This window comes from Acomys minous (genome assembly GCF_964271855.1).
Source record: "Acomys minous genome assembly, chromosome: 6".
Taxonomy (NCBI): Eukaryota; Metazoa; Chordata; class Mammalia; order Rodentia; family Muridae; genus Acomys; species Acomys minous.
The window spans coordinates 36,497,044-36,520,995 of record NC_140487.1 but is presented as its reverse complement, the minus strand read 5'-3'; the positions used below and the strand labels follow the sequence as shown (position 1 = coordinate 36,520,995).

Sequence of the window (23,952 nt, the reverse complement as noted above, 5' to 3'; positions counted from 1 at the left end):
CTGGCCTGGATAATATTTTTTAAGCTTTTGTTAGAAACACCCAAAATTTGAACATCCAACTTCTTATCTCAGCTTCTCATTGCCTCCTTAGTTGTGCTGTTCTTGAACTCTCACAGGGAGAGACAGAACTCAGAGGAAGGAGATCCCAAGGATACTCTTGGCTCTGGCTTTGTTCTGCCCTGCCACGGGCTTGTATTTTCCTACACTTGTATCCAACAGGCTGAATTTTGAAATTCCTGCCTGGCTCATGCAGGATCAGTCTATTTAATATTGTGTGTGAGTTCTTTTTTCCCCCTGTAGAACACTTGTATTCACTTTTTCTTTCTTTATGAGTTTTCCAGAGTTAAAAGGAACACCCCCAAACAGCCATCACATAAATAAGAGATTTGTTGCTTTAAACCATCTGTTCTCTGAGTGTGGTCCTGAGACCAATAGCATCAGCATCACAGAAGAGCTTGTCGGAGATACAAATTCTTAGGCTTACCTCACTCACTAGCTCACTCGCTCACTCACTCTCTCACTCTCTCGCTCACTCGCTCACTCACTCACTCACTCACTCACTCACTCACTCACTCACTCACACTCACATTCTCTCTCTTTCACTCATGTTACTCACTCACTCACCCACTCTGTTTGCGAACTCGGAGTAGCAACTGAAGTCTGTCTTTACAATCAGTTGCAGACTGGGTTTTAGATTCACTTTCTTAAACTAAAACCCAGGCAGGCATATCTAATTTCCTAGCCCCGTGGCAGTATTGCAGAGTGAGAACTGAACAGCACAATCAGAACTGCATGGTGTCCTGGTGGGATGGATGGAGGGATGGAGGCGACTTTCATCTATAGTTACTGGCACATTGTTTGCTTCTCGTAGTTTCTGTGATAAAGCTTAGCAGATTTTGTTCCTAGTGTCTGGATGCCTGGACACAGGTCAGCCCTAGAACATGGTACCATCAGTTCTCCAGTCATTATCAATGAGGGGCAGTCATGAAGTCAGCTATGGACAAACTTTAGAAAACAGGTAAAACGATGGTCACTGGACCTTGACAGATGCCATAAGGCGTCCCAGTTGTTGAGATTACAGCATCAGCACCATCCACGAGGCATAAGCAGTCACCAAAGGGTAATGTGTGCTTCATTCTTGTCCTTGACCATGACGCTTCTCAAAGCCTCTTTGGATGAGATGCACAGTCATTTCCAGCTTATAAAAAGAATATAGAAATAACAGTAGGACAATAATATAAAAACATTAGCCTAGAAGTTTGTGTTAGAAAATATCCAGGCTGAAGCTGGGAATGGTGACACACACTTCTAATTCCAGCACTTGGGGAGGCAGAGGCAGGTGGATTGCTGTGAGTTTGAGGCCAGCCTGGTCTACAATGAAAATTCAGGACAGCCAAGGCTACACAGAGAAACCCTGTCTCCAAACACCAAATGCCACCCCCCCAACAAGAAAGAAAGAAAGAAAGAAAGAAAGAAAGAAAGAAAGAAAGAAAAGAAATTGCCAGGCTGTGTGTATGGGTGTCTTATGGGTATCTTGTGTGTAGGCCTATGCACTGACAATACCAAACAGGCTTATTTCTATGCCTTACACAGTTTGAAAAGGGTTCTTACGTCATACTTTGTGAGGCTTGGTCATGCGTTTTGGATCAGTAACAAATAGCTGCAGTTTAGGCCCAGCCTGTGCTCTGAGTGCTATCCTAGGCAGCTTATCTGTGTTACCTCCATAGATAGGTATTGGCGTGTTTCTCATTTTACCAGTGAGAAAAACAAGTTAGTTAAATAATAGCTCACATCAGTTAAGTGCCTGGGTTAGAATACAAACTGTAATCCGGCTGTCCACACACTGAGTACTTGATTACTAAACATTAATGAGGAAACCTCTCACTTGCTCTTCTCCTGACTAGCAGCATAGGACCACTGCTCCTGCTCAGGCTCTTCTGAAGTAGAACTCTGAGTTCTGAGAAGCAACTCTCATCGAAAGAATAGCATCAAGGGGTCTTCATGAACAGAGTTTGTCGTTAAACTCCCAGATAAGAAATTCTGTCCCAGGACTGAGTTAGAGCGCAGAGTAGTTGGGCTATGTTGGCTCATGCCTTCTTTTGCTGTGCTGTGCTCTTTTGCCCCAGCTTTAACTCCTGTCCAGTGTTACATTGTATATGTGATATCTCAATTTATCTGATCAGTCTCATTGGAAGACACTAGGTTGCCTCCATCTTTTGCTATCAAAATCCTGCTTCTTGGTCTTTTATATACATGCACATGATTGTAAATTATTAGAGGTCAGGGTAAGTATTGCATTGACTGATAATCACAGAGGTATATGGAATTAAAGAATACAAGCAGTTACAAATTTTCTGAGTTCTCCCAGCTCTCTGATATATGAGATCTCACTGTTTTTCTACCTTGTTTGTCTTAACTCACAAAGGAGCTAGATGCTGCATGTATACTGACTATAGAATTCAGTAACGGAGTGCTCGCTTGTCTAGCATGTATGGGGATTTGATCCCTAGCTTGAAAGAAAGTGTTTAAAAATTTTATCCTAATGTACCTTGTTTTTCACTGGCCAAATCTAATACTTTTGCAAGTGTGTTTGCAGGTATAGTCTTTATTTTGGGGGAATTTGCATTTTAGAGCACTCTAATGTTTTAGTCTTTTTTTTCTGTTTGGAAATGACTGTATAAAGAGCTTCTAGTATTTGATGCTTTATAATGTTTAAAAATTTTATGTTAAATAGATATTTTGTATTTCTTAGTGCTTTTTATTTATTCCTTTTAGATTGATTTTTCCACTGCAAAAGACATTACAGATAAACGTGTTGTGAGTACTTTACAAAAGTGGCGTCTAACTGTGCTGCGTTTGAACTTCCGAGGCTGTCACTTCCGAACAAAGACCTTGAGAGCTGTCAGTAAGTATGCTCACCCAGGGCCTGCCTGGCTCTCCTGTCTCCTGTCAAAGTGAGGAAGCATTAGGTCACTAGATTATAACTCCAGGAGTTGGTCCTTTGGCTGTTCTTCTTGATCGCTCTCCCCCTTTTGTCTAGAATTCATGTATGTATCATCAATTTGTCTGCTAAAGAGAAGAGAATATATTTTTATTTTAACAAAACTGGCCATCGGTACTAACAGCGTTCACTTTCATCTTTCTGAAACCGTTCATTCACTTACGGAAAGGTTCCCTGCTTTGTCAGTTTTTCTAAAGTTATGTTGACATGCATATGATATTAAGGTGAACAGCATTGACAGCACACTCTTGTGGCTCCTGTTTTCTCCCCACTGTCAACCCTGAAGGTTACAGGTACAGCTTTATCTTACAACATGAAGATGGCCGTGGTGTTTGTACTTTCCTTTATCTTGGAAACCTTTCCGTGTCGTTGCATTTAGACTTACTAGATTCTTTCCAACGACTATAAAATAACCTCTGTATGGTGGATGCACCCTAGTTTACTAATCTGCTTTCTTGCTGAGGATTATTGAAGTTATTTCCCAAAAGGCTGCTTTGTGTTTCCTCGGTGCTCTTGGCCTTTAACCTATGTGTTCTTTGAGATTCACTTTTTTACTCACCATATATATTTCCAGAGGAAAAAATAGATTTCAAAATGCACTTAGCCAACTGATTCCAGATAATTAGAAAGAATTCCATGTATGGAGTTAACATCTCATTTTTGGATAAGTCTAACAATAGTAAAGGGAAAGTCAAATTACAGAGTGACACACACACACACACACACACACACACACACATATGTTTGTACCCCACATATAACAAAGTCATATGAAGGGTTTCAATGTGAAAAACAATATACATATACATTAATCTTTATTTTGAAACAGTTGCAATGATGGATATGTGGTTTAAGGACATAGTAACATAAAAGTGCTTGAGAATAGCACACTTCAAGTCAATGACAGGAGGCTGGAACAGGTTTGGTGAAACAGGGAGGAAACGCACAAGGGGTTCAAATGTTTCTTTATTTATATATATTTTTATAAGTAAAGACATTGTAGGAAAATGACTCATTTAGACTGGTTGATGCTAGTACTGAAGAAAGTTACACCTCTTGGAATGGTTGTGCTGTACTGGATCACGTGTTAACTTCCTTCCTGGTTTGCACAGTTTGACATTCTTAATCACATTTATTATTAATAACAGCTTTATGTCTATGCATTCCTTTTCTTGTATCTTTTTTCTCTCATTTTCATCTTGTTGCTTAGGACCTCCTTTGAAGTGTTGAAAAGGAGCATAGATATGTAGTTATCTAGGCTTATACTTGGATCCATTTTTTACACTTTTACTTTATGCTTTTCTACTTGTAATTTTATTTTATTAATATCATCATACTATTTAATTTCATGAATATGTTTCACGTGTAAATGTTGTCTTTATTTCCTCAGATAAGGGCGTGAGATGAGAGCAGTTCCCAAGACTTCCTAGCTCTTTATGAACTCTCTCTGGCTGATTTAACTCAGCTGTTGTGGTCTAACCTCCTCTCAAGATGACTGATTCATACTGGCTTCTCTTGGCTCCTCTTGTTTTCTGACTGAATTGTTCTGCCTGGCCTCAAACTATTTCTGGCAATATGTTTTAGCCTTTTTTTTTCAAGACAGGGTTTCTCTGTGTAGCCTTGGCTGTCCTGGACTTGCTTTGTAGACCAGGCTGCCCTCAAACTCACAGAGATTTGCCTGCCTCTGCCTCCTTAAGTGCTGGGATTACAGGTGTGTGCCACTGTGCCTGGCAATGTTATAATTAGCTCATAATTCTCTGGCTTGTTCTGTCTTTACCTGTGTCTGGCTTGTCCTCTCTGCAACTTATCTCTGTAAAGTTGTCTTTTTAATCAACTCTCAGTTAAAAACAAAAAACAAAAAACAAAACAAAACAAAACAAAACCAACCAACCAATCAACCAACCAACCAACCAAACAAAAAGCCCTCTTTTAGTAGCCTCTCTTTCCTGTCCTGTTCTCAAGAGAGTTGGCCACAGCCTATCTCTGCCAAATCTTTCTCTGATTCATCACTTTGTCTGCCCCTCAATTAGATGTCACTTTCAAACATGGTTGCTTTCTTCTATAGACTAACTTTACCTTCATTGTTTGGGATTAAAGGTGTGTACGAAGGGTGTGTCTGCATTCCTGCCAGGTCACATAGACCTAGAAGGTCTTTAGATGTGATCCCTTTCCAGAGCAGCCATGTTGCTGAATTAAAATTCCTCCATGCTCATGTAGGAATATAACGTTAGTCTTGCTTTCACAGAAGATATTCCCACATGTCTGTTTCTCATTCAGTATGGTCACATTAGTCACTGGTTCTTAAGGAACCACTAATTTCTGATGCACCAAGACCATTTCTGACATATTTTCTAGGCATATATAGATTTTGTTTCTTGTTTTTTGAGGCAGGGTCTCTCTATTGTAGCCCTGTCTGACCTGGAACTTGAGATATAGACCAGATTGGTATCAAACCCAAAGAGGTCCACCCGCCTCTGTCTCCTGCTGTTGGGATTAAAGGCTTGTACTACCAAACCTGACTCATATTACATTAAAAAAAAAAAACAATCATTATTTTAGAATTTAGGTGGAAAGAGGGAGATTGAACATCTCTTTATTTCACTATTTGAACTGATTGCTTTTTTGTGGTCTTAAAGGTAGATAAAATAATTATAAACCTTTCTCTCTCTGTCTCTATTTCTGTCTCTAAATATCCCTCCACACTTACCTCTATACATGCACACATAAGAAATACATATTGAAAATATACAGCTTACTACATACATAATTTTTGAATAAAGTAAGTGAACTCAAGAAGTAATATTTAAATCTTCAGTCTGACTTTGGTCACAGTAATATTGAACACTGCAGTAATTTTCTGAGTTATGTTGGGGTGTGTTTCCAGAAGTCCAAGTGTAGTTTATTGAGGTAAATTCCACCAAACAGTGGGTCTAGATGCTCCAGCCTTGATGATCTCCTTGTGGGGCTCCTGAACCCTCGGGGTCCTTCCATCCTCCCATTCTTCCATACCACTCTCACCCAAAGTCCAAGGGATGGGAGTCCTACACAAACTGTTGCACCAACCAAGGACAATGCATGTAGTGAACCTAGACCCCCTGTTCAGATCTAGCCAATGGACAACTTATTCTCCATGGTTGTGGGGGGAGTAGGGACTGCCTCTTACATGAACTGTGGTGCCTTCAATTTGATTGCTTCCCCTTGGTGGGGAGGTCCTGGAACCCAGAGAAGGGGAAGCAGGCTATCCAGATGAAACCTGATAGGCTGTGGTCGTATGGTGAGGGAGGAGGTCCCCTTTTGTCAGAGGTCTAGGGGAGGGGACTAGGACAGAAGAGGGAGGAAGGGTGGTAACTGGAAGATACAAGTGAGGGGATAAGAATTGGGTGTAATCTGAATACACTATAATAAATGGCAATTTTAAAAAATGAAAAAAAAATCCACCAAACACAGAATTTACTCATTAAACCATTGAGTACAATCTGGTGGTTTTATTGTATTTATGATGCTGCAATCCATTACTATCAACTAACTCGAGCTCGTTTTTACCATTCTACAAAGAAACTCTACACCCCTCCTCTGCCTGTTAACTCCTTTTGCTCCCTTAATCACACAGGTCAGAACCCACTGTTGATTACAGGTGGTCAACATGGACATCTTTGCTTTGCTCCTGTCTCAGGGGAAAGTTTCAGACTTTCACAATAAGTAAGACATTATCTGTCAGTTTCCCCCAACCCTCTAATTTTTTTTTAATTAGGTTGAGGAAATCCATTATATTGTACACTAGAGTTTCTTTTTCTTATAAGTGTGTTGGTTTTTGTCAAATGTGTTACCTTCGTCACTCGCATTCCACCTTCCACTCCATTAAAATAGTATAAACCACATCAAATGGTGTTTGTGTACTGAACTACTTTGCATTCCTTTTTTTTTTCTCCTACCTCAAAGGAAATAAGAGCTAGTTTATTTGGGATCAAATAAGAGTGAGGATGGCCCAGGAACACAGATTCAGGTTGCCCTGAAGAACATGTTCCTCGGAAGTGGTTTAAACACATTAGTGGGGAAATAAAAAAGGCTGTTTACAGCAAGGCGGGGACATCTCTGCTAGAGGTTTTGATGTTATTGTTTTTATCAGCATAGTAATGGGGTTCATGATAACATTTTATACAAGTATACAATATATATTAATCATGCTTGCCTCCCCATCACCTCACGCCCAACAATCCTCTCTCTCGCTGGTCTACTTCGTGGCTCCTGTCTTCCTCCTCCCCACTGCTGCTTTTCTATGACCTGTCTTATTCATCCATCATCTACAATCCTTTTAATAATATGTCCTCTTATGGGTGTTTGCATGTATATCTTAAAGGAATTTTAGTCTTTTGTTTTCTTTCTTGTGATAGCTGCTTGGTATCCTTATTTGGATAATATTGGCATTAAAGAATGAGTTCAGGGGGGAAGTGTCTCCTGCTTTATGTTTCTTGTTTTTATTAAAGTGTATGAGGAGGGTTAGTGCTACTTATCTTTTAAATGTCTAGAGGAATCTACCAATGAAGCCATCCGGTCTAGTCCTGGCCTCTTCTTTGCTGGAAGTTCTCCTTGTTTATTTCCAGTCTTTGTTTACTGGAGATCTATTTAGATTTTATTTCTTGGGTCAGTTTTGATAGTTTGAATGTCTGGAAATTTGTTAACTTCCTGTAGTTGGGGGTATAACTGTTGATAGTACTTCGTGTAGTTGGGTGTAACTGTTGATAGTACTTCCTGTAGTTGGATGTAACTGTTGATAGTACTTCCTGTAGTTGGATGTAACTGTTGATAGTACTTCCTGTAGTTGGATGTAACTGTTGATAGTACTTCCTGTAGTTGGGTGTAACTGTTGATAGTACTTCCTGTAGTTGGGTGTAACTGTTGATAGTATTTCCTGTAGTTGGGTGTAACTGTTGATAGTACTTCCTGTAGTTGGGTGTAACTGTTGATAGTACTTCCTGTAGTTGGGTGTAACTGTTGATAGTACTTCCTGTAGTTGGATGTAACTGTTGATAGTACTTCCTGTAGTTGGGTGTAACTGTTGATAGTACTTCCTGTAGTTGGATGTAACTGTTGATAGTACTTCCTGTAGTTGGGTGTAACTGTTGATAGTATTTCCTGTAGTTGGGTGTAACTGTTGATAGTACTTCCTGTAGTTGGGTGTAACTGTTGATAGTACTTCCTGTAGTTGGGTGTAACTGTTGATAGTACTTCCTGTAGTTGGATGTAACTGTTGATAGTACTTCCTGTAGTTGGGTGTAACTGTTGATAGTACTTCCTGTAGTTGGGTGTAACTGTTGATAGTACTTCCTGTAGTTGGGTGTAACTGTTGATAGTATTTCCTGTAGTTGGGGTATAACTGTTGATAGTACTTCTTGTGGTTGGGTATAGCTGTTGATAGTATTTCTTGTAGTTGGGGAATAACTGTTCATAGCATCATCTTATAATCCCTTTTATTTAAATAAAGTTGGCATTAACAAGCTCTCTTTCATGTCTCATTTTTAGTAATACTAGTTTCCTGTTTATATTTTTTCTTGGTCAGACTATAGTTTATTTGTAAACATGTTAATTTTGTTAATTGTTTCAAGTAACCAACTTTTCTGCTTTTTTAAAAAAGATACACATAACATACAAATTACCATTTTAATCTCTATATATGTCAGTTCTGAGAATTAAGTATCTTGGTATTGTGCAACCATGACTATCTGTCTCTAGAACTAGTCTACCACTGAACTGTTTTCCAGGGTGCCAAAAGTTCTTCGCATTCCTGTGACAGTGAACAGAAGCTCATAGATTGCTTCACACTTGGTGCTGTCACTGTCCTGGAGTCTGGCCGTCTTCGTAGGTGTGCAATGGCCTCCCACTGCTGTTAGCTCATTTCCTTAATGGCTCATACTCTTTTTGTATGTTTACATGTACAGCTTTTTGGTGAGGTGTCTATTAAGGTGCTTTATTTATTTGTTGCCTTTGGAGACTGGATTTTGCTCTGTAGCCCTTGAACCTTGGTGATGCCCTTGCCTCTGCTCCCTTGAGCACTAGAATTAGAGGCATGCACCACCACACCTGGCTCTATTAAGGTATAGGAGCCATTCTAAAATCTGCTTGTTCCCTTGCTGTTGAGTTTTAATAGTGCTTTGTATGTTTCAGATAGCAGGCTGTCTCATGGTATGGCTGGCCTCTCTTTCTATTTTTCTGTCTTCTTTTTAAACATAGACACAACTATAAATCATCTCTTGATTTTTATCCCATGTAAAAGCTTCCTGGTCTTAAGGACTGGCTTTGGGATACAGAGAAAACAAGCCACAAGATTCTGTAGAGTATGGCCAGGCGTGGTGGTGCACGCCTTTAATCCCAGCACTCGGGAGGCAGAGGCAGGTGGATTGCTGTGAGTTTGAGGCCAGCCTGATCTACAAAGCGAGTCCGAGACAACCAAGGCTGTTACACAGAGAGACCCTGTTTCAAACAAACAAACAAACAAACAAACAAACAGAATCTGTAGCATATAGAGATGTTCAGAGAATGAACATTCGTGGGCCAATTCTCTCCCATGCAGCGGGTGAATTGACTGTGTGTTCACTATATCAAATAATGACGACTGGCCTATGGTAAACTGTTTATGCTTATGTTGGGATCAAGATAGTCCAAACATTTTAAAATTTAAGGGTTTTAAAAATATTTTCCTATATACTTTTTAAAGTATATAATTCCTAGTACAAACATCTTTTTATCATAGCAATAATTAAGGAGGCAAATCTGACCAAACCTTGATTCTTTGGCCAGAGGTTTGGTTTTTCTGGTTTTAGATTGAAGATAAATTTGGTGGAACTTTTGGGCTATTTGGCTGCTTGACATAGCAGTGTAACCCTCATAGAAATGAAGGCTCGAGGAACATGCACCATAAAGTGCATCTTAAGACATCTTGAAAGCAGATGATGGAACACTGATATGGGATTCAGGCAATAGACTCAATACTGAAGTGCATCTGTTTGTCAGTGCAGAAGAATAGGTCAGACTTCCTGAAGTGAAACATGAGCTTACGGGTGACTATACTCCGGAGGAAGGAATCGTTAGCGAGTGGAGTAAAGGAACTATATAATGTTAACCGGGCATTAGGCCAACAGCGACCTGTTTAAGACTTGGGAGACTTCAATGCTGAGTAAACATTTTACTTTAGGAAACTAAACCTTCTTTGGTCTAGAAGAAATATTTTTTAAAACACAACTTTATCCAAATATTCAAGTGATTTGCAAACTTTTTCAAATATGTGTAGTTCAAAATTATCACCATATTTTTTACTAGCTTAGAATGTATACCATGGAACATATGATATATTTATAATAGCATATATACTAGTTTCATATGTATGTCATATATACACACATATACATATATGCATATGCTGTCTCCAGACATAAAGAAGCATCCCAAGTCAGGCCATGGAGTAGCTGTCATTTAAGAACTTGGTAGCAGAGGACTCAGCCGCACTCCCTTGATCTCTCACTGGGAGATGAGCAAACCTGGCACTTTCAATAACAGAACTTCAGTTAAGGCCCTGAGCAGCATCAGCATCCCAGCTCACTTAGCTTTTGGATGGCCGAGACTACTTTCTATTATAATGTGTTCCAGAGCCTATTTCCAAATACATCCCAGGGGATGATGTTGGATATAAAAGTCAACCAATGAAATCCCCAACTAGCCGCTGAGAAAACGAAGCAGGGAACGAGTTGGACCCGTTCTCTGAATCTCTGAACTTGCTAACCCTCCTTTCAATCCTTTGCAGCCAGGAATGATAATCCTGCCTGCCACGGAGGTAACATCTGGACCCTCACAGTCCATACAGATGCCCCAGTCCTAACCAGCACTGCCGGCAATCCCTCTGGGCCCATCATCTTGGTTGCTTCACATATCAACATAGATTTGAATGTCTCCCTTGCCCACTACTGTCACTGGTGCTCCTGGAGGCAAAGGCTCAGTGTCCCTCACATCTGCTATTTTTTGAGGATCTGGTTTTGGACATTTGAGGTAGTCAAGGGCAAGGGTCATGTTTCCCTGCACAGTAGAAAGGTGTACTTGGCCCTGGATCCTTGCTCAGCTACCTGCCAGCTTCAGCTACGTGGCTTTGTACAAGTTACCCGATCCCCTGAGCTGTGGATTCTTCTCATCTTTGATAGGTCCTTAGAGAGACCTTGTGAATCACAGGTAGACTACGGGAGACCTTGTGAATCACAGGTAGACTAGACTATGGGAGACCTTGTGAACCACAGGTAGACTACGGGAGACCTTTAGCACAGTATTCAGCATCTAGCCACTCTATAAAGAGCTCAGTGCTATAAGCATCTTCCAAGCATGGGCAGTTTTTATAATAGTTAAGGAAGACCAGTAGTTAAACTTTATACCCAACATCTTGATAGAGAAATGAAAATGTGTCCTGTGTGGGAGGAAATGCAAGGGAAGTGGTGTTTCAGAAGGACACAGGCACGTGTGTCCTTGGATGTTTCTTTGCATGTGGTTTGCCCTGTGTGTGGAGTCTTGCTGGTTACCTGCATGCAAGCGGGTTAATCCAGAATCACACTCTCCATGCACAGCCTCTTTTACTGGCTGCTTATTTTCTAGCTGCTCTAATCCAACTAAAACCCCGGGTTGCAGGAGGCGCCTCAAGTGCCCGTCCTCCCCTTCAATTGTCTCCAATGTTATTTCTTGTTTCTGCATTTTTTCATCCCAGATTCTGACCCTGAATCCTACCTTTATGAGGGTTTTTGTGACCCTTGCCCTAACACTTTTGGGGGGAAGTGCTTGGGCCCTCTCACCCATGACAAGTGGTTGAGAATTGAGTTTACCACATCCTTACTCTAGAACATACAGAAATCCAAAATGCAATTGTACTTCATGCTCAAGTTGACTTAGGCAATTAATAACAGCAGGGGGTTGACAGGAGGAAGGGGGGACAGTTCACTATGACTTTTTATTTTGATCATTTTTCAGAATGTACAAGGAGTTACAGAAAGACATGTAAAAATGAACCTTGGTTTCCTTTTTTTTTTTTTTTAAACTTTTATTTCAAAAAGCCATAAAAAACATATGTAAGACACTATGAAACTCTAATGCTATCATTAAGATCCAGCTCCCTCCGGTCACCAGGGTCAAATAGTGCAGTAAGTTTGACACTGTTTCTAGCTATGTAGCCCTGGATTGCGTCCTGCCTCAGCTTTAGCGTTGGGCCTGTAGTCATGCACCGCCAGCCCTGGTCCACGGTGGAATCCTGTAATCAGAGCCTGCTCCACAGGTGGGCGGATGAGGGGGCTGAGAGATCTCCCCCAGACTGCTAACCTTGCCACAACTACTAACAGTTACAGACTCATCAAAGGAAGCCTCTTGTAGCTGGAAAACCCTGTATAAATAGGCATCACAATGAATCCAAATGTAAACATATGGTCTTCCCCTTCGCCAGCACGGCGCTGTGCAGCTAGCTCTATCTAGAATGGTCCTGCGTTATCTACCCCACTATGGTGATTCTCACTCTCTGCTTCTTTGCTGTGTGATCTCTGTGTATTTTTTCCCAGTCATCCTCTTCCGCGTCCTGGTCAAACATCTCAGGGTAGGCTGGCAACTTGTCTTTGGGGCATTCTTCATAGTAACTGCGCACGTACTTCCCCACAGACCACCCTTTGTATTCTTCCGGCGTTTTACATTCCAGGCCAGTATAGTGGACATTGTAGTGGTGCTTTAGCCAGTAGTACAGATAGTGGATGCTGTAGTCACACCTCCAAGGGTTGTCTCTGAGCCACAGGAGTTTCAGAAAGTACAAGTCCTCCAACACTCCATAGTCGAAGTTCTGCAGGCTGTTGTTGGACAAATCGAGCTCTTCGAGATGTGTGAGGCCCAAAAAGGCGGCTGGAAACAGAAAATGCTTGTTAGCCAGTGTGTAGAGGCCAAACACGATTTCAGCCCGAGGCTCCGTTCTCCCGTCACAAGCATTCTCTCCAGTGCAGGGGCGGCTCCCTGGGGCTGGACAGAACCTATCAAGGGAGGTAGCTGCCACTCTGCACCTCGGTACTAGAGCGAGGACCGAGAACTAGCTGTGCCAGGGCCTTTGCTTCCAGTTGCAAACTACTTCCTGTCATAAAGAAGTGTGGCACCAATGTTTGCATAAAAACACCGAGCTAGAACAGACGGACGCCCTACTAATGGGTAAATTATGTGATTAAAGTGCACTGTGAGGCCTTCTTCCTTGAGGACTAGAGATGTGGCTTTATTGTGAAAATGGGAGTGTGAAGGGTAGAACCTACCGGGGTCCTTACAAGGCGCGCAATGGCGTTCTGACTTTGCAACACGTTAGTCATGGCCCGTGATCTGTGTCATATTCTGGTGTAATGTTGATTCACTAAGGACAGAGCTCTCTTCCCCATTTCCTTTGTGGAGAAGATTCTGGCTCAGGAAGTTCTGTTTCTTAGTGTGTCTCCCTACTGAACATATGAGGAAACAAAATTTGTGAAATACGCTTTTCCTTGATTAGATAGACTACTGTGTGATATTTTATTTGAAAAAGTCAGTTTTAAGTTAGTCTTTAAAAAAAAATCTTTCTTTTTCTGGAGCATGGGAAAGCCTGCAGGGGGTGTTGCCACCTTGTGATTTCTACCCAGTGCTCTGAATGGCCCAGTAAAATGCATTTTTCTGGAGTCCATTTTTCCTTATTGGGAAGGTACTGCATAAATGGTGGGGTTCACACAAACAAGGGAAGTGTATAAAATATAAGACCTTAGTGCAGGAAAATATAAAAACCTATGGCAGCTTCCTAGGTTATTGGTGAATTCTAAAAATGCCTAAAAATAAAACCTTTCCCAGTCTAGTGGCACTGCTGGTGAGAGTCTATTTTTGTACAGTCTCAAGCCAGATAATTCCTACCAACATGTTTTAACACATGTGGTAAGCTGTGGTAGCTATCAGCGTTGAATTCGTATGCATTTGATTTAGCTGGATGCTGAGTAATTAGGACAAAATAACACATAACAAAATAGAACAATTTTCCAAGAACAAAGAAATCTCCACATAAAGACTGACTGACCACATATTCCAAAATTCCCAGGTCATTCCAGACTCCAAACATTTTGTTTCTGTTTTGAACATTTTCACACTACTCCTTCAAAATGGCCTTGTTAGAAAGAACACAGTATCCTTGTTTTGAATCTAGAAATATGCTTCATACCAATACTATTAGCTATTTTCATGTTATCTTTTCTTGGACAAAACCCCAAACAGACTACCTTCTATTTTGGGCCAAAGCAAGGGCCGAGGAGCCGGGGTGACTAGACAGATCAGTTCTTGTGATGATAGCTCTGAAACCCCGGTGGTGTATGGGTCATCTGCTCTAACCCTGAAATCTGGCTGTCACAAATTCACTTTTCCTGAAACAACCCAGCTCTCCAGATAGAAAGCATGTGGAAATAAACATTCCTACATTCTAACTCAAAAGAACTACAGTTATGTATCTAGGGCCCCTGGGAGAGCTAGGTTTTTTTTTTTTTCCTTTTCTTTTCTTTCTTTTTCTGTGGGTTTTTTTTTTTCCAGACAGGGTTTCTCTGTGTCACCTTGGCTGTCCTAGACTCACTCCGTAGACCATGCTCGTCTCAAACTCACAGAGATCCATCTGCCTCTGCCTCCTGAGTACTGGGATTGAAGGATTGAGACACCTTGCTTGGCACTAGTTTGTTTCTTGAAGGATCTGAAAGCCCTAATACGGTGGCGTTATTTCCCTTTCTCCCCTGCATGTTATGCCAGTCACACCCGTGTTATGCCAGTCACACTTCTACAGTCTGGCGCGGGTCCCGCATTGGCTTACTAGGTAGCCTACATTCTAAAGGAGGTCATTGGCCAGTGCCTCACCTCAAGGACCCTGAAACAGAGTAGATCTTTTCCTTTGAAACTGGCTTAGTCAACTTTGTCTTATTTAAGTTCTAAGATCCATTTTCTTTTGTTCTAAAGGTCTTACCAATAAAAGGACTTGGCACTTGGTTCAATACATACCTGTTAGTGAAAATGCTTCACTTGTGTTGAGTTAAACCAAGGCAAGGCAAGAAAGGGTGGAAGGGAGGGAGAGATTGCTCTTTATATATCCCATAGGACTGGTTGATTGTTATAGTTCAGCTGTTCACTGCTGTAACACATTTAATGGAGGTATTTGGCTTATTTTAACAAAAGCTCTAAAAGTTATCTGCATTCATTGTGCGCATGTGTATTTGCGTCTGTGTGTTGCTGAGACTTGAACCCCGGGGACTTGGATTTGTTACACAAGTACTCTACCACTAATCTACACTGTTGACAGGTGTCAACTACAGCTCTGAACGACAGCATTAGAAAGAAATTAGGTGCTTGCTCAGAGACCCTCAGCACACTGCACCTGCTCTGTGAATCTGTGGTTCTCATGAGGCATGAGATCTGGGTTCTTCCACCCGTGGCCTGACTTTGTAGAGACTGGATCGTGACTGAGCTGAGTGTGAATATGGTGACTGTGTGAGAGAATGGCAGGAGAGTAAGACGCTCAGGACCAGGCTGGGCTACATCGTGAGAGTCCATCCTCGCCCCCGCCCTGCCCCCGTTCCACGTGTACATATCTGTTCTGCAAATGCCTTTATGGACTGGGCTGACCGAATAACTATTGCTTAGTGCCATGTAGTCAGTGCCCTGCATCTGTCATATTCCATATTTGCAGATTCAACCAACCACAGATTAAAATAGCTGGAAAACTGGCATCTGTTCTGAATATGGAGTTACTCACTATGTGTCTTTTTCCCGTTATTATTCCTTACACAGTATAGTATAACAGTTTACGTAGCATTTTTATTATTCTACGTATTATCAATAAGAGTGAGTTAATAATGTACAACGGGGAAATGTGTGTCATTTTACATGCTGGTGTTGGAGAGGGTTCCTGAAACAAAGACCCTGGACACTAAGGGATGACTGGATAGAACCACACCCTTTGTAAAGCAACATTTTGGCACATACTTTTGAGTGCCAGACAAGCCCTATTTTAAGCATCATGCTTAATTAAAATTCATATTCTTTGAACTTTTTTTTTTAAAACTAAATGGTGTTTATAATAGGCGTTTACCATAAAAGAAAGCTCACAGCACAGCTGCCACCTGCCCGCCTGAAGGACCACGCACTGTCACTTACCAGGGTCTATGAATTCAATGCCATTGCTACTCAGGTTTAGCTTCTTGAGTTCGTGAACATCTTCAAATTCCTTGGGCCGGAGCTGGGTGATTTTGTTGTATGACAAGTCAAGCTTAACAATGTCTGGAGGGATGTTGGTTGGAACTTTCCTCAACTCTGGAAGAACGAATAGTGTTTAGGTTACAGTTTTCTGGCTCCCATTTTCCATTAAACCCATGAGGCTGCAGAGCAGCTGAAGATGGGGGCGGGGGGGGGGTAGGGGGTGGGGATGGGGAGACGCTCAGCAGAAGCCAAGGACAACACAAATGAGCCTTGGCAAGTGCTGGATGCAAGTCATATGCATCCGCTGAGTCATCTGGGGAGCAAAGGGACTAGATCTTGGTGACCCAAAAGGCCCATCAGGAAACCTTTTGGAAGGCTGGGCCTGGTCATGCACGTGAGGGACAGGGGCAGGAAGACTGAGGGCTTCATAGGGCGGCAAAGAGCCACAGAATTAGACCAGGTGGAAAGCAGAGTGCGCACTGGTTAAGCTACCAGTGAAACCAACCATACCAACTCAAGCCACCTGGAAAGAGGGGCCCTTTAAAGAAGAGTTGCTTCCTGCAGAGTGCTCTGTATGCATGTCGGTGGTACTGGTGCGTTTTCTTGATTAATGACTGTTTTGGAAGGACCCAGCAAACTGTGGGCGGTGCCACTCCCGGATAGGTGCGCCTGGGTTGCTTGAACCAGCCATGGAAAGCAAGGCGGTAAGCAGCAGTTCTCCGCTGTCTCTGTTTCAGTAGCAGCCCCAGGCTGGCTTCCTTTGATAACAGACTACCTCTGGAGGTGTAAACTAAAATAAATTCTCTCTTTGCTTTTTGGCAGGGGCTGGGGCATTGGGGGAGGGAGGCTATCAGGGACACTGCGACACCATCTCCCTTTTGTCCTTTCTCTCCTAAGGAGTTGTCACTGTCTCCCCTGTCAGCTGTTGCCTTTCTGTTATGTTATCGTTTTAGGCTTCCTCCGCCAGCAAGTGATTCCAGGCTCCACTCTCATACACAGCACACTTTTGACCTTCTTGATCTCTCAAACCATGACAACAGCCCCTTGTCCTCAGGAGCAACATTCCAAAGCCCCCCGTGGATGCCTACAACCACAGACAGCACCACGCCCCGTACACACACGCCCGTGACAGCGTTTTCCTTAGGAAGTAGGTACAGTAAGGGATCAGTAACAATACCACGCAGGAAAATAGAGCAATTGCAAGTTTGCTTCAATAAGTTGTTAGCAACTTATTTTTTCAGTTCCTGCATGACCGTATGTAAAGTGAAAACAAAAACAGGGGTGGGGACTAATACAGGTAAAGGGGGACACTGTGTCTTATTTCTGCTTTCCTTAGATGCTAAAACTCATACCAGAGTTGCTAACCTGCCTTCCTTTCCACCCACGTCACTCCCACGTCCTTGGGCTGGAGTTCACTCCATCACTCCCAACGCTTCCTGCTCCCACAGTAACCAGATTCTCGGAACCAGCAAGCTAGGAACAGGAGTGTGACAGGAGGAGCCAGGGTTATTTCCTCAGAGGCCATCGGAAACCAAGGCTCACTCTGTTTTAGCGTCTACGATTTATTTTCCATGTTTTAAATCATGCTTTTCAAAGCCTGTTAATCATGCCTATGTTATATTTTACTGTGAGGCTTGCCCTTTAGTCTGTAGCAAGCCTAAAGAGGCCCAGCTTAGTTTCCATGAGAGCAATTGTGGCCTATGGAAGGAAACAGACCTCGGCTTATAAAGTGGCCAGACTGACTGACATCTGCAGAATAGGGCGGCCCAAGGGCTTTCTGAGGAAGCAGAAATTCTCAGAACCAGGAACTGTAAAACATGTTTATAAAAGGTGACCTTCACTTATCCACACTGCCATTTTTTGGTACAGAATAGTTACATTGTAAATAATGACATATTAATAAAAACAACAACTCTGGGATTTATGATTTCTTAGGCCCAGGCATGTTTACAATCATAGTGACTTGGACTTAGGTTTTGCTTTCCTCTTAATGGGCCAGATTGCACAGGCTTTGTGTGCATGTGTGTATGTGAAGGCATGTGTGTATGTGTGTACATGTGTATGTGCATGTGCGTATGTGTATACAGATGTGTGCATGTGTGTACATGTGTGTATGTGTGTGCATAGGTGTATATACATGTGTGTACATGTGTGTGTATGTGTATTCATGTGTATGTACATTCCTCCTGTCAGGGAGGAAGAGCTCACAGGGTGGAGTCAGTAAATCAAATCCTCTGGATGTATGTACGCATGCCTGTGAAGGCCAGAAGTCAACCTCAGCTGCTCTCCCTCAGGAGATGCCCACAGGTTTTCCTTTTGACACAGGGTTTCTTACTAGGGCCTGGGCCCCCTGATTCGGCCAGCTGGCTGGACAGCGAGGCCTGGGAACTACCTGTTCTGCTTCCCTAGAGCTGGGATTATAGCCGTGTGCAGCAATGCCTGACTTCTTCCATGGCCGCTGAGGATTGAACTCAGGACCTCATGCTCTCCTGGAAGCGCTTCCCTGACTGCGACCCAACTCTGCTCCTTAATGGGACGCGTTGGAAGTTCATTCCTAGCTGCCTTACCAGCTGCCCTCAAGCCTAACTTCCTTGAATTCCTTTCTCCTTCTTGTTTGGCTTGCTCCTTCTCTGCACTCCTGACCTGGGTATTCTTAATAGATTTAAATGAGAACTGTAGAAGTTCCGTTTCTGTGCCGCTTTTACAGATGCGAAAATAGAGCACAAAGAAGTTAGGTCATTTGCCCGTAGTCGCATGGTCACAATTTAAACAGAACCACCGTAAAACGAGCTGAAAGTGGGCTAGCCACAAATCAGTGGGTACAAAAGATGTTTAGAAGGAAACCCCAAAGTGCCAACTCAAGCAGTGGGTTTGTGGGTGTTAGAAAAAGAATATGCATTGTGGAAGAGTTGTCAGCAAACCCCTGGATTAAAAATAGCATCCACAAGTAGCAGGGAATGAATGCAAACCAAGAGTTTTCCCAGCATGACCCAGAAACAAACAGGAAAACCCCATGGCTGTAGCGATGAGGAAAAGCAGTTCTTTCATTTGCTTTGAACTTGAACAAGAATTGCGAATCTGATGCCAACTGTGTGCCTCTGACAGAGACTAGACACGTGCCCACGTCCTCAAGTCAAAGTGAAGCTTCACCAATGTCCTCATTTCTAGAACAGGTGCCACATGGCAGCTATCGCATATTTACCACTAATCAACATTGCTTTGAGGTTGCAGGGAGGGAGAAGGCTGGAGATAGGGTCTGGCTTTGAACTTGCCAGAATAAGGAAGGCCTTGGACAACTGATGCCTCTGCTTCTACTTCTGAGTGCTGGGTTTGCAGTTGTGGGCCACATCGTTGATAAACACCTCAACACTGGCTGTGTCTACAGTCAATCCTATGAGCTCTGCTCCTTTTCCTACTGAACCTCACTACGAAGAGGAAATTGGGAAATTTTCTCCACGTCATTTTTCCCCTTTGGTAGACTTTGGGTTGTCAGCAATCTCAGAACTAATTTGAAGACTTGGTAGTAATTAAAGAGACACGCATAAGCTTGTTTATTAGAAATTACATTTTCTGACTTATTATTGAAATCAGGGGCAATCTTGTGGCTTCGGAAGCAGCTGGAGCCAATTTACCTATATAATTTTTTCCCAGCCTTCAAAGTAAAATTGGTAAATTATTCTGGTAAATGTGAAGCTAAAAGTCATTTTAGAGCTTATACTTTCATGTGTTCTTGGCAAATCCAATCACTTCAATATGGCATAAATGTGCCTTTCAACTAATCCCACACTTATTCCCTTTGAAAGGCTAAGTTTTGTTGGCAAAGTGTCTGCCGTTCCATGAATAAAACTATTATTCTTTTTTCTTGCTGTCAGATGTTTAAGGCAAAAATAGTGATCTTTGAGGTCTATGCGGTTGAGCTGGCACAAGTCAGTCCCCTGCACACATCATCTGAGTCACTGCTAGTCTGCGGGGAAAGAAAAACTGGGTTCTCTCACTGGAAGACTCCACAGGACAGGTCCCCTGCTTGCATCCATCCCCTGGTACTCTTGTATAGAGCTCAGGGGAGGAAGCACAATGAAGGCTTGGTTCCCTGAAGAGATAACATTGCACGGTGGCCTGTGGCTCGAACAGTGAACTACCACCTGCCCATGTGACCTCCTATGGACAGCTTCTCTACAGCCAGCGTTGTCATTTATGACGTGACATTTATCATGACACTTTATCATGGCAACACTACTTTAGGACTGGGAGGAATAACCATAGGCAGTTAGAAAGTGGCTCTTGCTCACTCATGTCACTGCTAGTCCTTCCCCCTCCCCTCCCCTCCCCCCTCCCCTCCCCTCCCCCCTCCCCTCCCCTCCCCCTCCCCTTCCCCCCGCCCAAAAAAGCATGCACTAAGTTTCTTGAGACTCTCTACTTTGTGTAACATGTATAGAACAGTCATCACAAGCGCTGATACACTCCAGCAGGGGCCTAGAGATAAACATTACTGAGCATTTGTTATTTTAGTATTTGAGATTTGCTGACCATTTCTAGAACAAAATAAAGAAATTAGGATAGATTAAGGTTGTTGTAGGTGAATTCTAGCCATGCTTTTCAACTGCTATGCATTTCTGTTGTTAACATTGCTTCAGTTACTGCTTTAAAGGAGGAAAGGAAAGCAGCTTAGGGTACCACCAGTGCCCAATGCCAGGCATTTAAAACAGAGGTTAAAGCCAGGCAAGGTGGTAGCACATGCCTTTAATCCCTGCACTCAGGAGGCAGAAGCAGGTGATCGCTGTGAGTTTGAGGCCAGCCTGGTCTAAAGAGCAAGTCCAGGATAGCCAAGGCTACACAGAGAGACCCTGTCTCAAAAAAACAAAAAACAAACAAAAAACAAAACAAAACAAACAAACAAAAAAAAAACCCCCAAACAAACAGAGATTTATAGCTTTAATAGACTCTTCCTTATAGGTGTGGGACTTAAAGTAGGAACTTATAATAAAACAAAATAGATTTATATAATTACAGTGAAAGTTATTTACATGTAATTATGGAAAGACTTGATTAGCCTTTATTTTCTAGTCTAGAGTTAGAGAGTGTGCCTGGGGTTGGGGATGGAGGGAGGGTTGTCAACAGATACAGGGATAAAGACAGGTGGGAGGAATTGCTGGAATGTGCTAGATCAGAGTAGCATAAGTATGACTGACGGAAATTGTACGTCTCAAGCAGCTGGCAAGGAGAACAGCGAATGTTTTCAGCACAAATGATACATGTCTAAGGTGATGGGTACATCAGTTACTCTAACATTCATGAATTAAATGATCATGCTGTATCTCATAAGTACACAGAATTACTAGTGTATATCAATTAGACATTTAACATTGAAAATATAGGCCATGAATTTTACATAGCCACTAGCAGTTAGAGGGAGCCAAGTTCTATAATGCATGACCCGGTGTTATATTTGCTAAATTTATGTATCGTGAAACTTTACTCATATTGGTTCCCTGAAGCTTTGCAGCAGAAATGATTAATTTGCGGGGTATTTTTAGAAGGTTATATTTAGGCAACAATAAGTTGCAAAGGGAAAACAGTAAAATATGTTTTATAGCTGATGTTTGCCAAGAGAAAAAGAGGAGTGTTTTATGGGAAAAAAGACAAAATAAGAACTGTGTTCTTTGGTGAGGGTGGTAGAGGTGGTGGCCCAAGAGAAAAGTAAGCAAGTGAAAAGGGGGACATTATGCTATCTTTCACCTCTTCTGTTTTTGGGGTTTTTTCCCCCTTTTTAGACAGGTTGTCTCTACACAGCCCTGGCTATCCTGGAACCCACTATGTAGATCAGGCTGGCCTCAAATTCACAGAGATCCACCTGCCTCTGCTTCCAGAGTGCTGAGATCAAAGGTGTGCATCACCACATCCTTCCCAGCTCTTACCTCTTCAGGCACAGTGTAGTGTTGCTGTAGAAGTCTTTTATGTCTTTTGTGTGGATGGTATTTTCTTCAGACGACTGGTGAGCTCAATCCTATTTAACCCTTTGACACCCAGTACAGCACATGCAGATTCAGGTAAGCTTGAGGACAGACCCTCAGTAACAGGAAGTACTCTAGCCCAAGGCTCAATTAGTAGTTGAAGCAATGCACAAGAAGGCTTAGAAGACATCCTTTGCAGCAGGGATCCTAAGTCCCCATTAGAAAGATGTCAAGGACATTCCACCCAACCTTGCTGTGGCAACACTACACCTGTTGAGTCTTCTAGAACTCTCCAGTACCTTCTTGTGTGGTATTAGCTTGTTTGCATATGGTCAGGTTAATTCTGGGAGATTTCAAGTGCTGCCTTGGGTAGATCAAGGCCCCCATCTCTGCTTTTGTTTAACTGGGAGACCTTGGTCGACTGTCAGGCCCTCCTGAACTTCGCTGTTTTCATCTCTAGGTAGGACATACTACTGCCTGAAAGTTGATAGCACGTGCACTTGGGTGGGGCGGGGGTGGGAGTGGAGCCTGACATTTGGTAGGTTTTCAATTAGTGAGCGCTTTCTCTAAAAGCAGAAGAGCCCAGCTTGGCCACAGTCCCAGTTATCATGCCTGCTCCACGGGGATGCCTGGGAACAGTTGGATTCCCCTGGAGTCAGAGGTACCTGACCTGGGTGCTGGGAACTGAATGTTGGCCCTCTCCTTGCTAGCTGGCTCAAACTGATCTGACCACGTGGCACTTCAGAGTCAAGGAGGAAGTGGCAAGCTTTGACCAAAAGCGAACAAACTTACTCTGGGATCCAGCAGTCTACTCTTTCACATGAACACATCCTGCTTTTAGCCTCTCGAGAGGATTGGCTAGGACCCCTTCAGTGGTCCTGATCTTTTGCCCTCAAACAAACAAACAAACACAATGGACCAAAGCAAGAAAACCACTTTAGCATGCTTGAGCTGATTCTAATCCAGTGACATCTGGTTATAACTTATTACAACAAATAAATTATTAAAGCATGCCAAAAAAGAAACACGTCAACGTGGACATACGGCTTTTTGTTATGAAGCCATTGGCCGTTCTTGGACGACTCTTCAACGGCATCAGTCTGTGTTAACACATCATAAGTGTTTCTAAAATTTCCCCTATGTTTTCTTAGCGCATGACTTTAACGTGCAACAGCACTGCACAGGACCGTGTGGAATGTACAGACAGTAGGTGATTGTCTAGAAAGAGTTTCCCTGTCTCATACAGATCTTAAACACTTTGGATAACTAGGGAAGAACTAAGATGTCAGGTTCTATCAGTGATGATGCATCCCAAGGAACTTAGTCACTGGCACACGCAGGCACCGTCTGGCTGGATGATCACTACTGGGCCTCCATCTTGGTGGTGATCACTCCAGGCCTGGGCTACACCCGCTTTGCCCTGGAGGGTGTGGGCTACACCCATTTTGCCCTGGAGGGTGCCCCCCCACAGACGTATGTATTTTACTTGATTGGTGTAAGTCAGATTGTATGGAGGGCGTCTGCACTTCTATCCAAGATGAATTAGATTCAAGATCAAAGGAGTTTCTTACCGCAATAGCTTTCCCTGAGCAAACAAGAGAATCAGCTCCCGTGGCTGCTCCTGCCGTTTTCTTGTTATGTAAATATTTAATTCTTAACAACATGTACATGTGGATTCCCCTGGAGTCAGGGTTATGGATGGTTGTGAGCCACGTGATACGGGTGCTGGGAACTGAATGTTGGCTTGGCCTGCTGAGAAGCAATGCGTGT

At 42.7% G+C, this 23,952-nt stretch overlaps 2 protein-coding genes across 6 annotated transcripts in view; one reads left to right on the top strand and one right to left on the bottom strand.

Annotated features, from left to right (window-relative positions):
- The window catches only part of FBXL13 (F-box and leucine rich repeat protein 13), a 209,671-nt gene that overhangs the window by 60,690 nt on the left and 125,029 nt on the right, over window positions 1-23,952 (top strand). For all 5 annotated transcript variants that reach the window (XM_084787279.1, XM_084787275.1, XM_084787278.1 and 2 more), the window contains one exon: window positions 2,776-2,905. In XM_084787279.1, coding sequence (XP_084643405.1) covers window positions 2,776-2,905 — 130 coding nt within the window. The remainder of the gene's footprint in view (window positions 1-2,775; window positions 2,906-23,952) is intronic.
- Window positions 11,960-23,952, bottom strand: part of LRRC17 (leucine rich repeat containing 17) — a 31,881-nt gene continuing 19,888 nt past the window's right edge. Inside the window, exons 3-4 of the mRNA XM_084787287.1 lie at window positions 16,190-16,345; window positions 11,960-12,907 (exon numbers count right to left, since the gene is read on the bottom strand). Of these exons, the coding sequence (XP_084643413.1) occupies window positions 12,510-12,907; window positions 16,190-16,345 (554 nt within the window). The 3' untranslated portion in view covers window positions 11,960-12,509. The remainder of the gene's footprint in view (window positions 12,908-16,189; window positions 16,346-23,952) is intronic.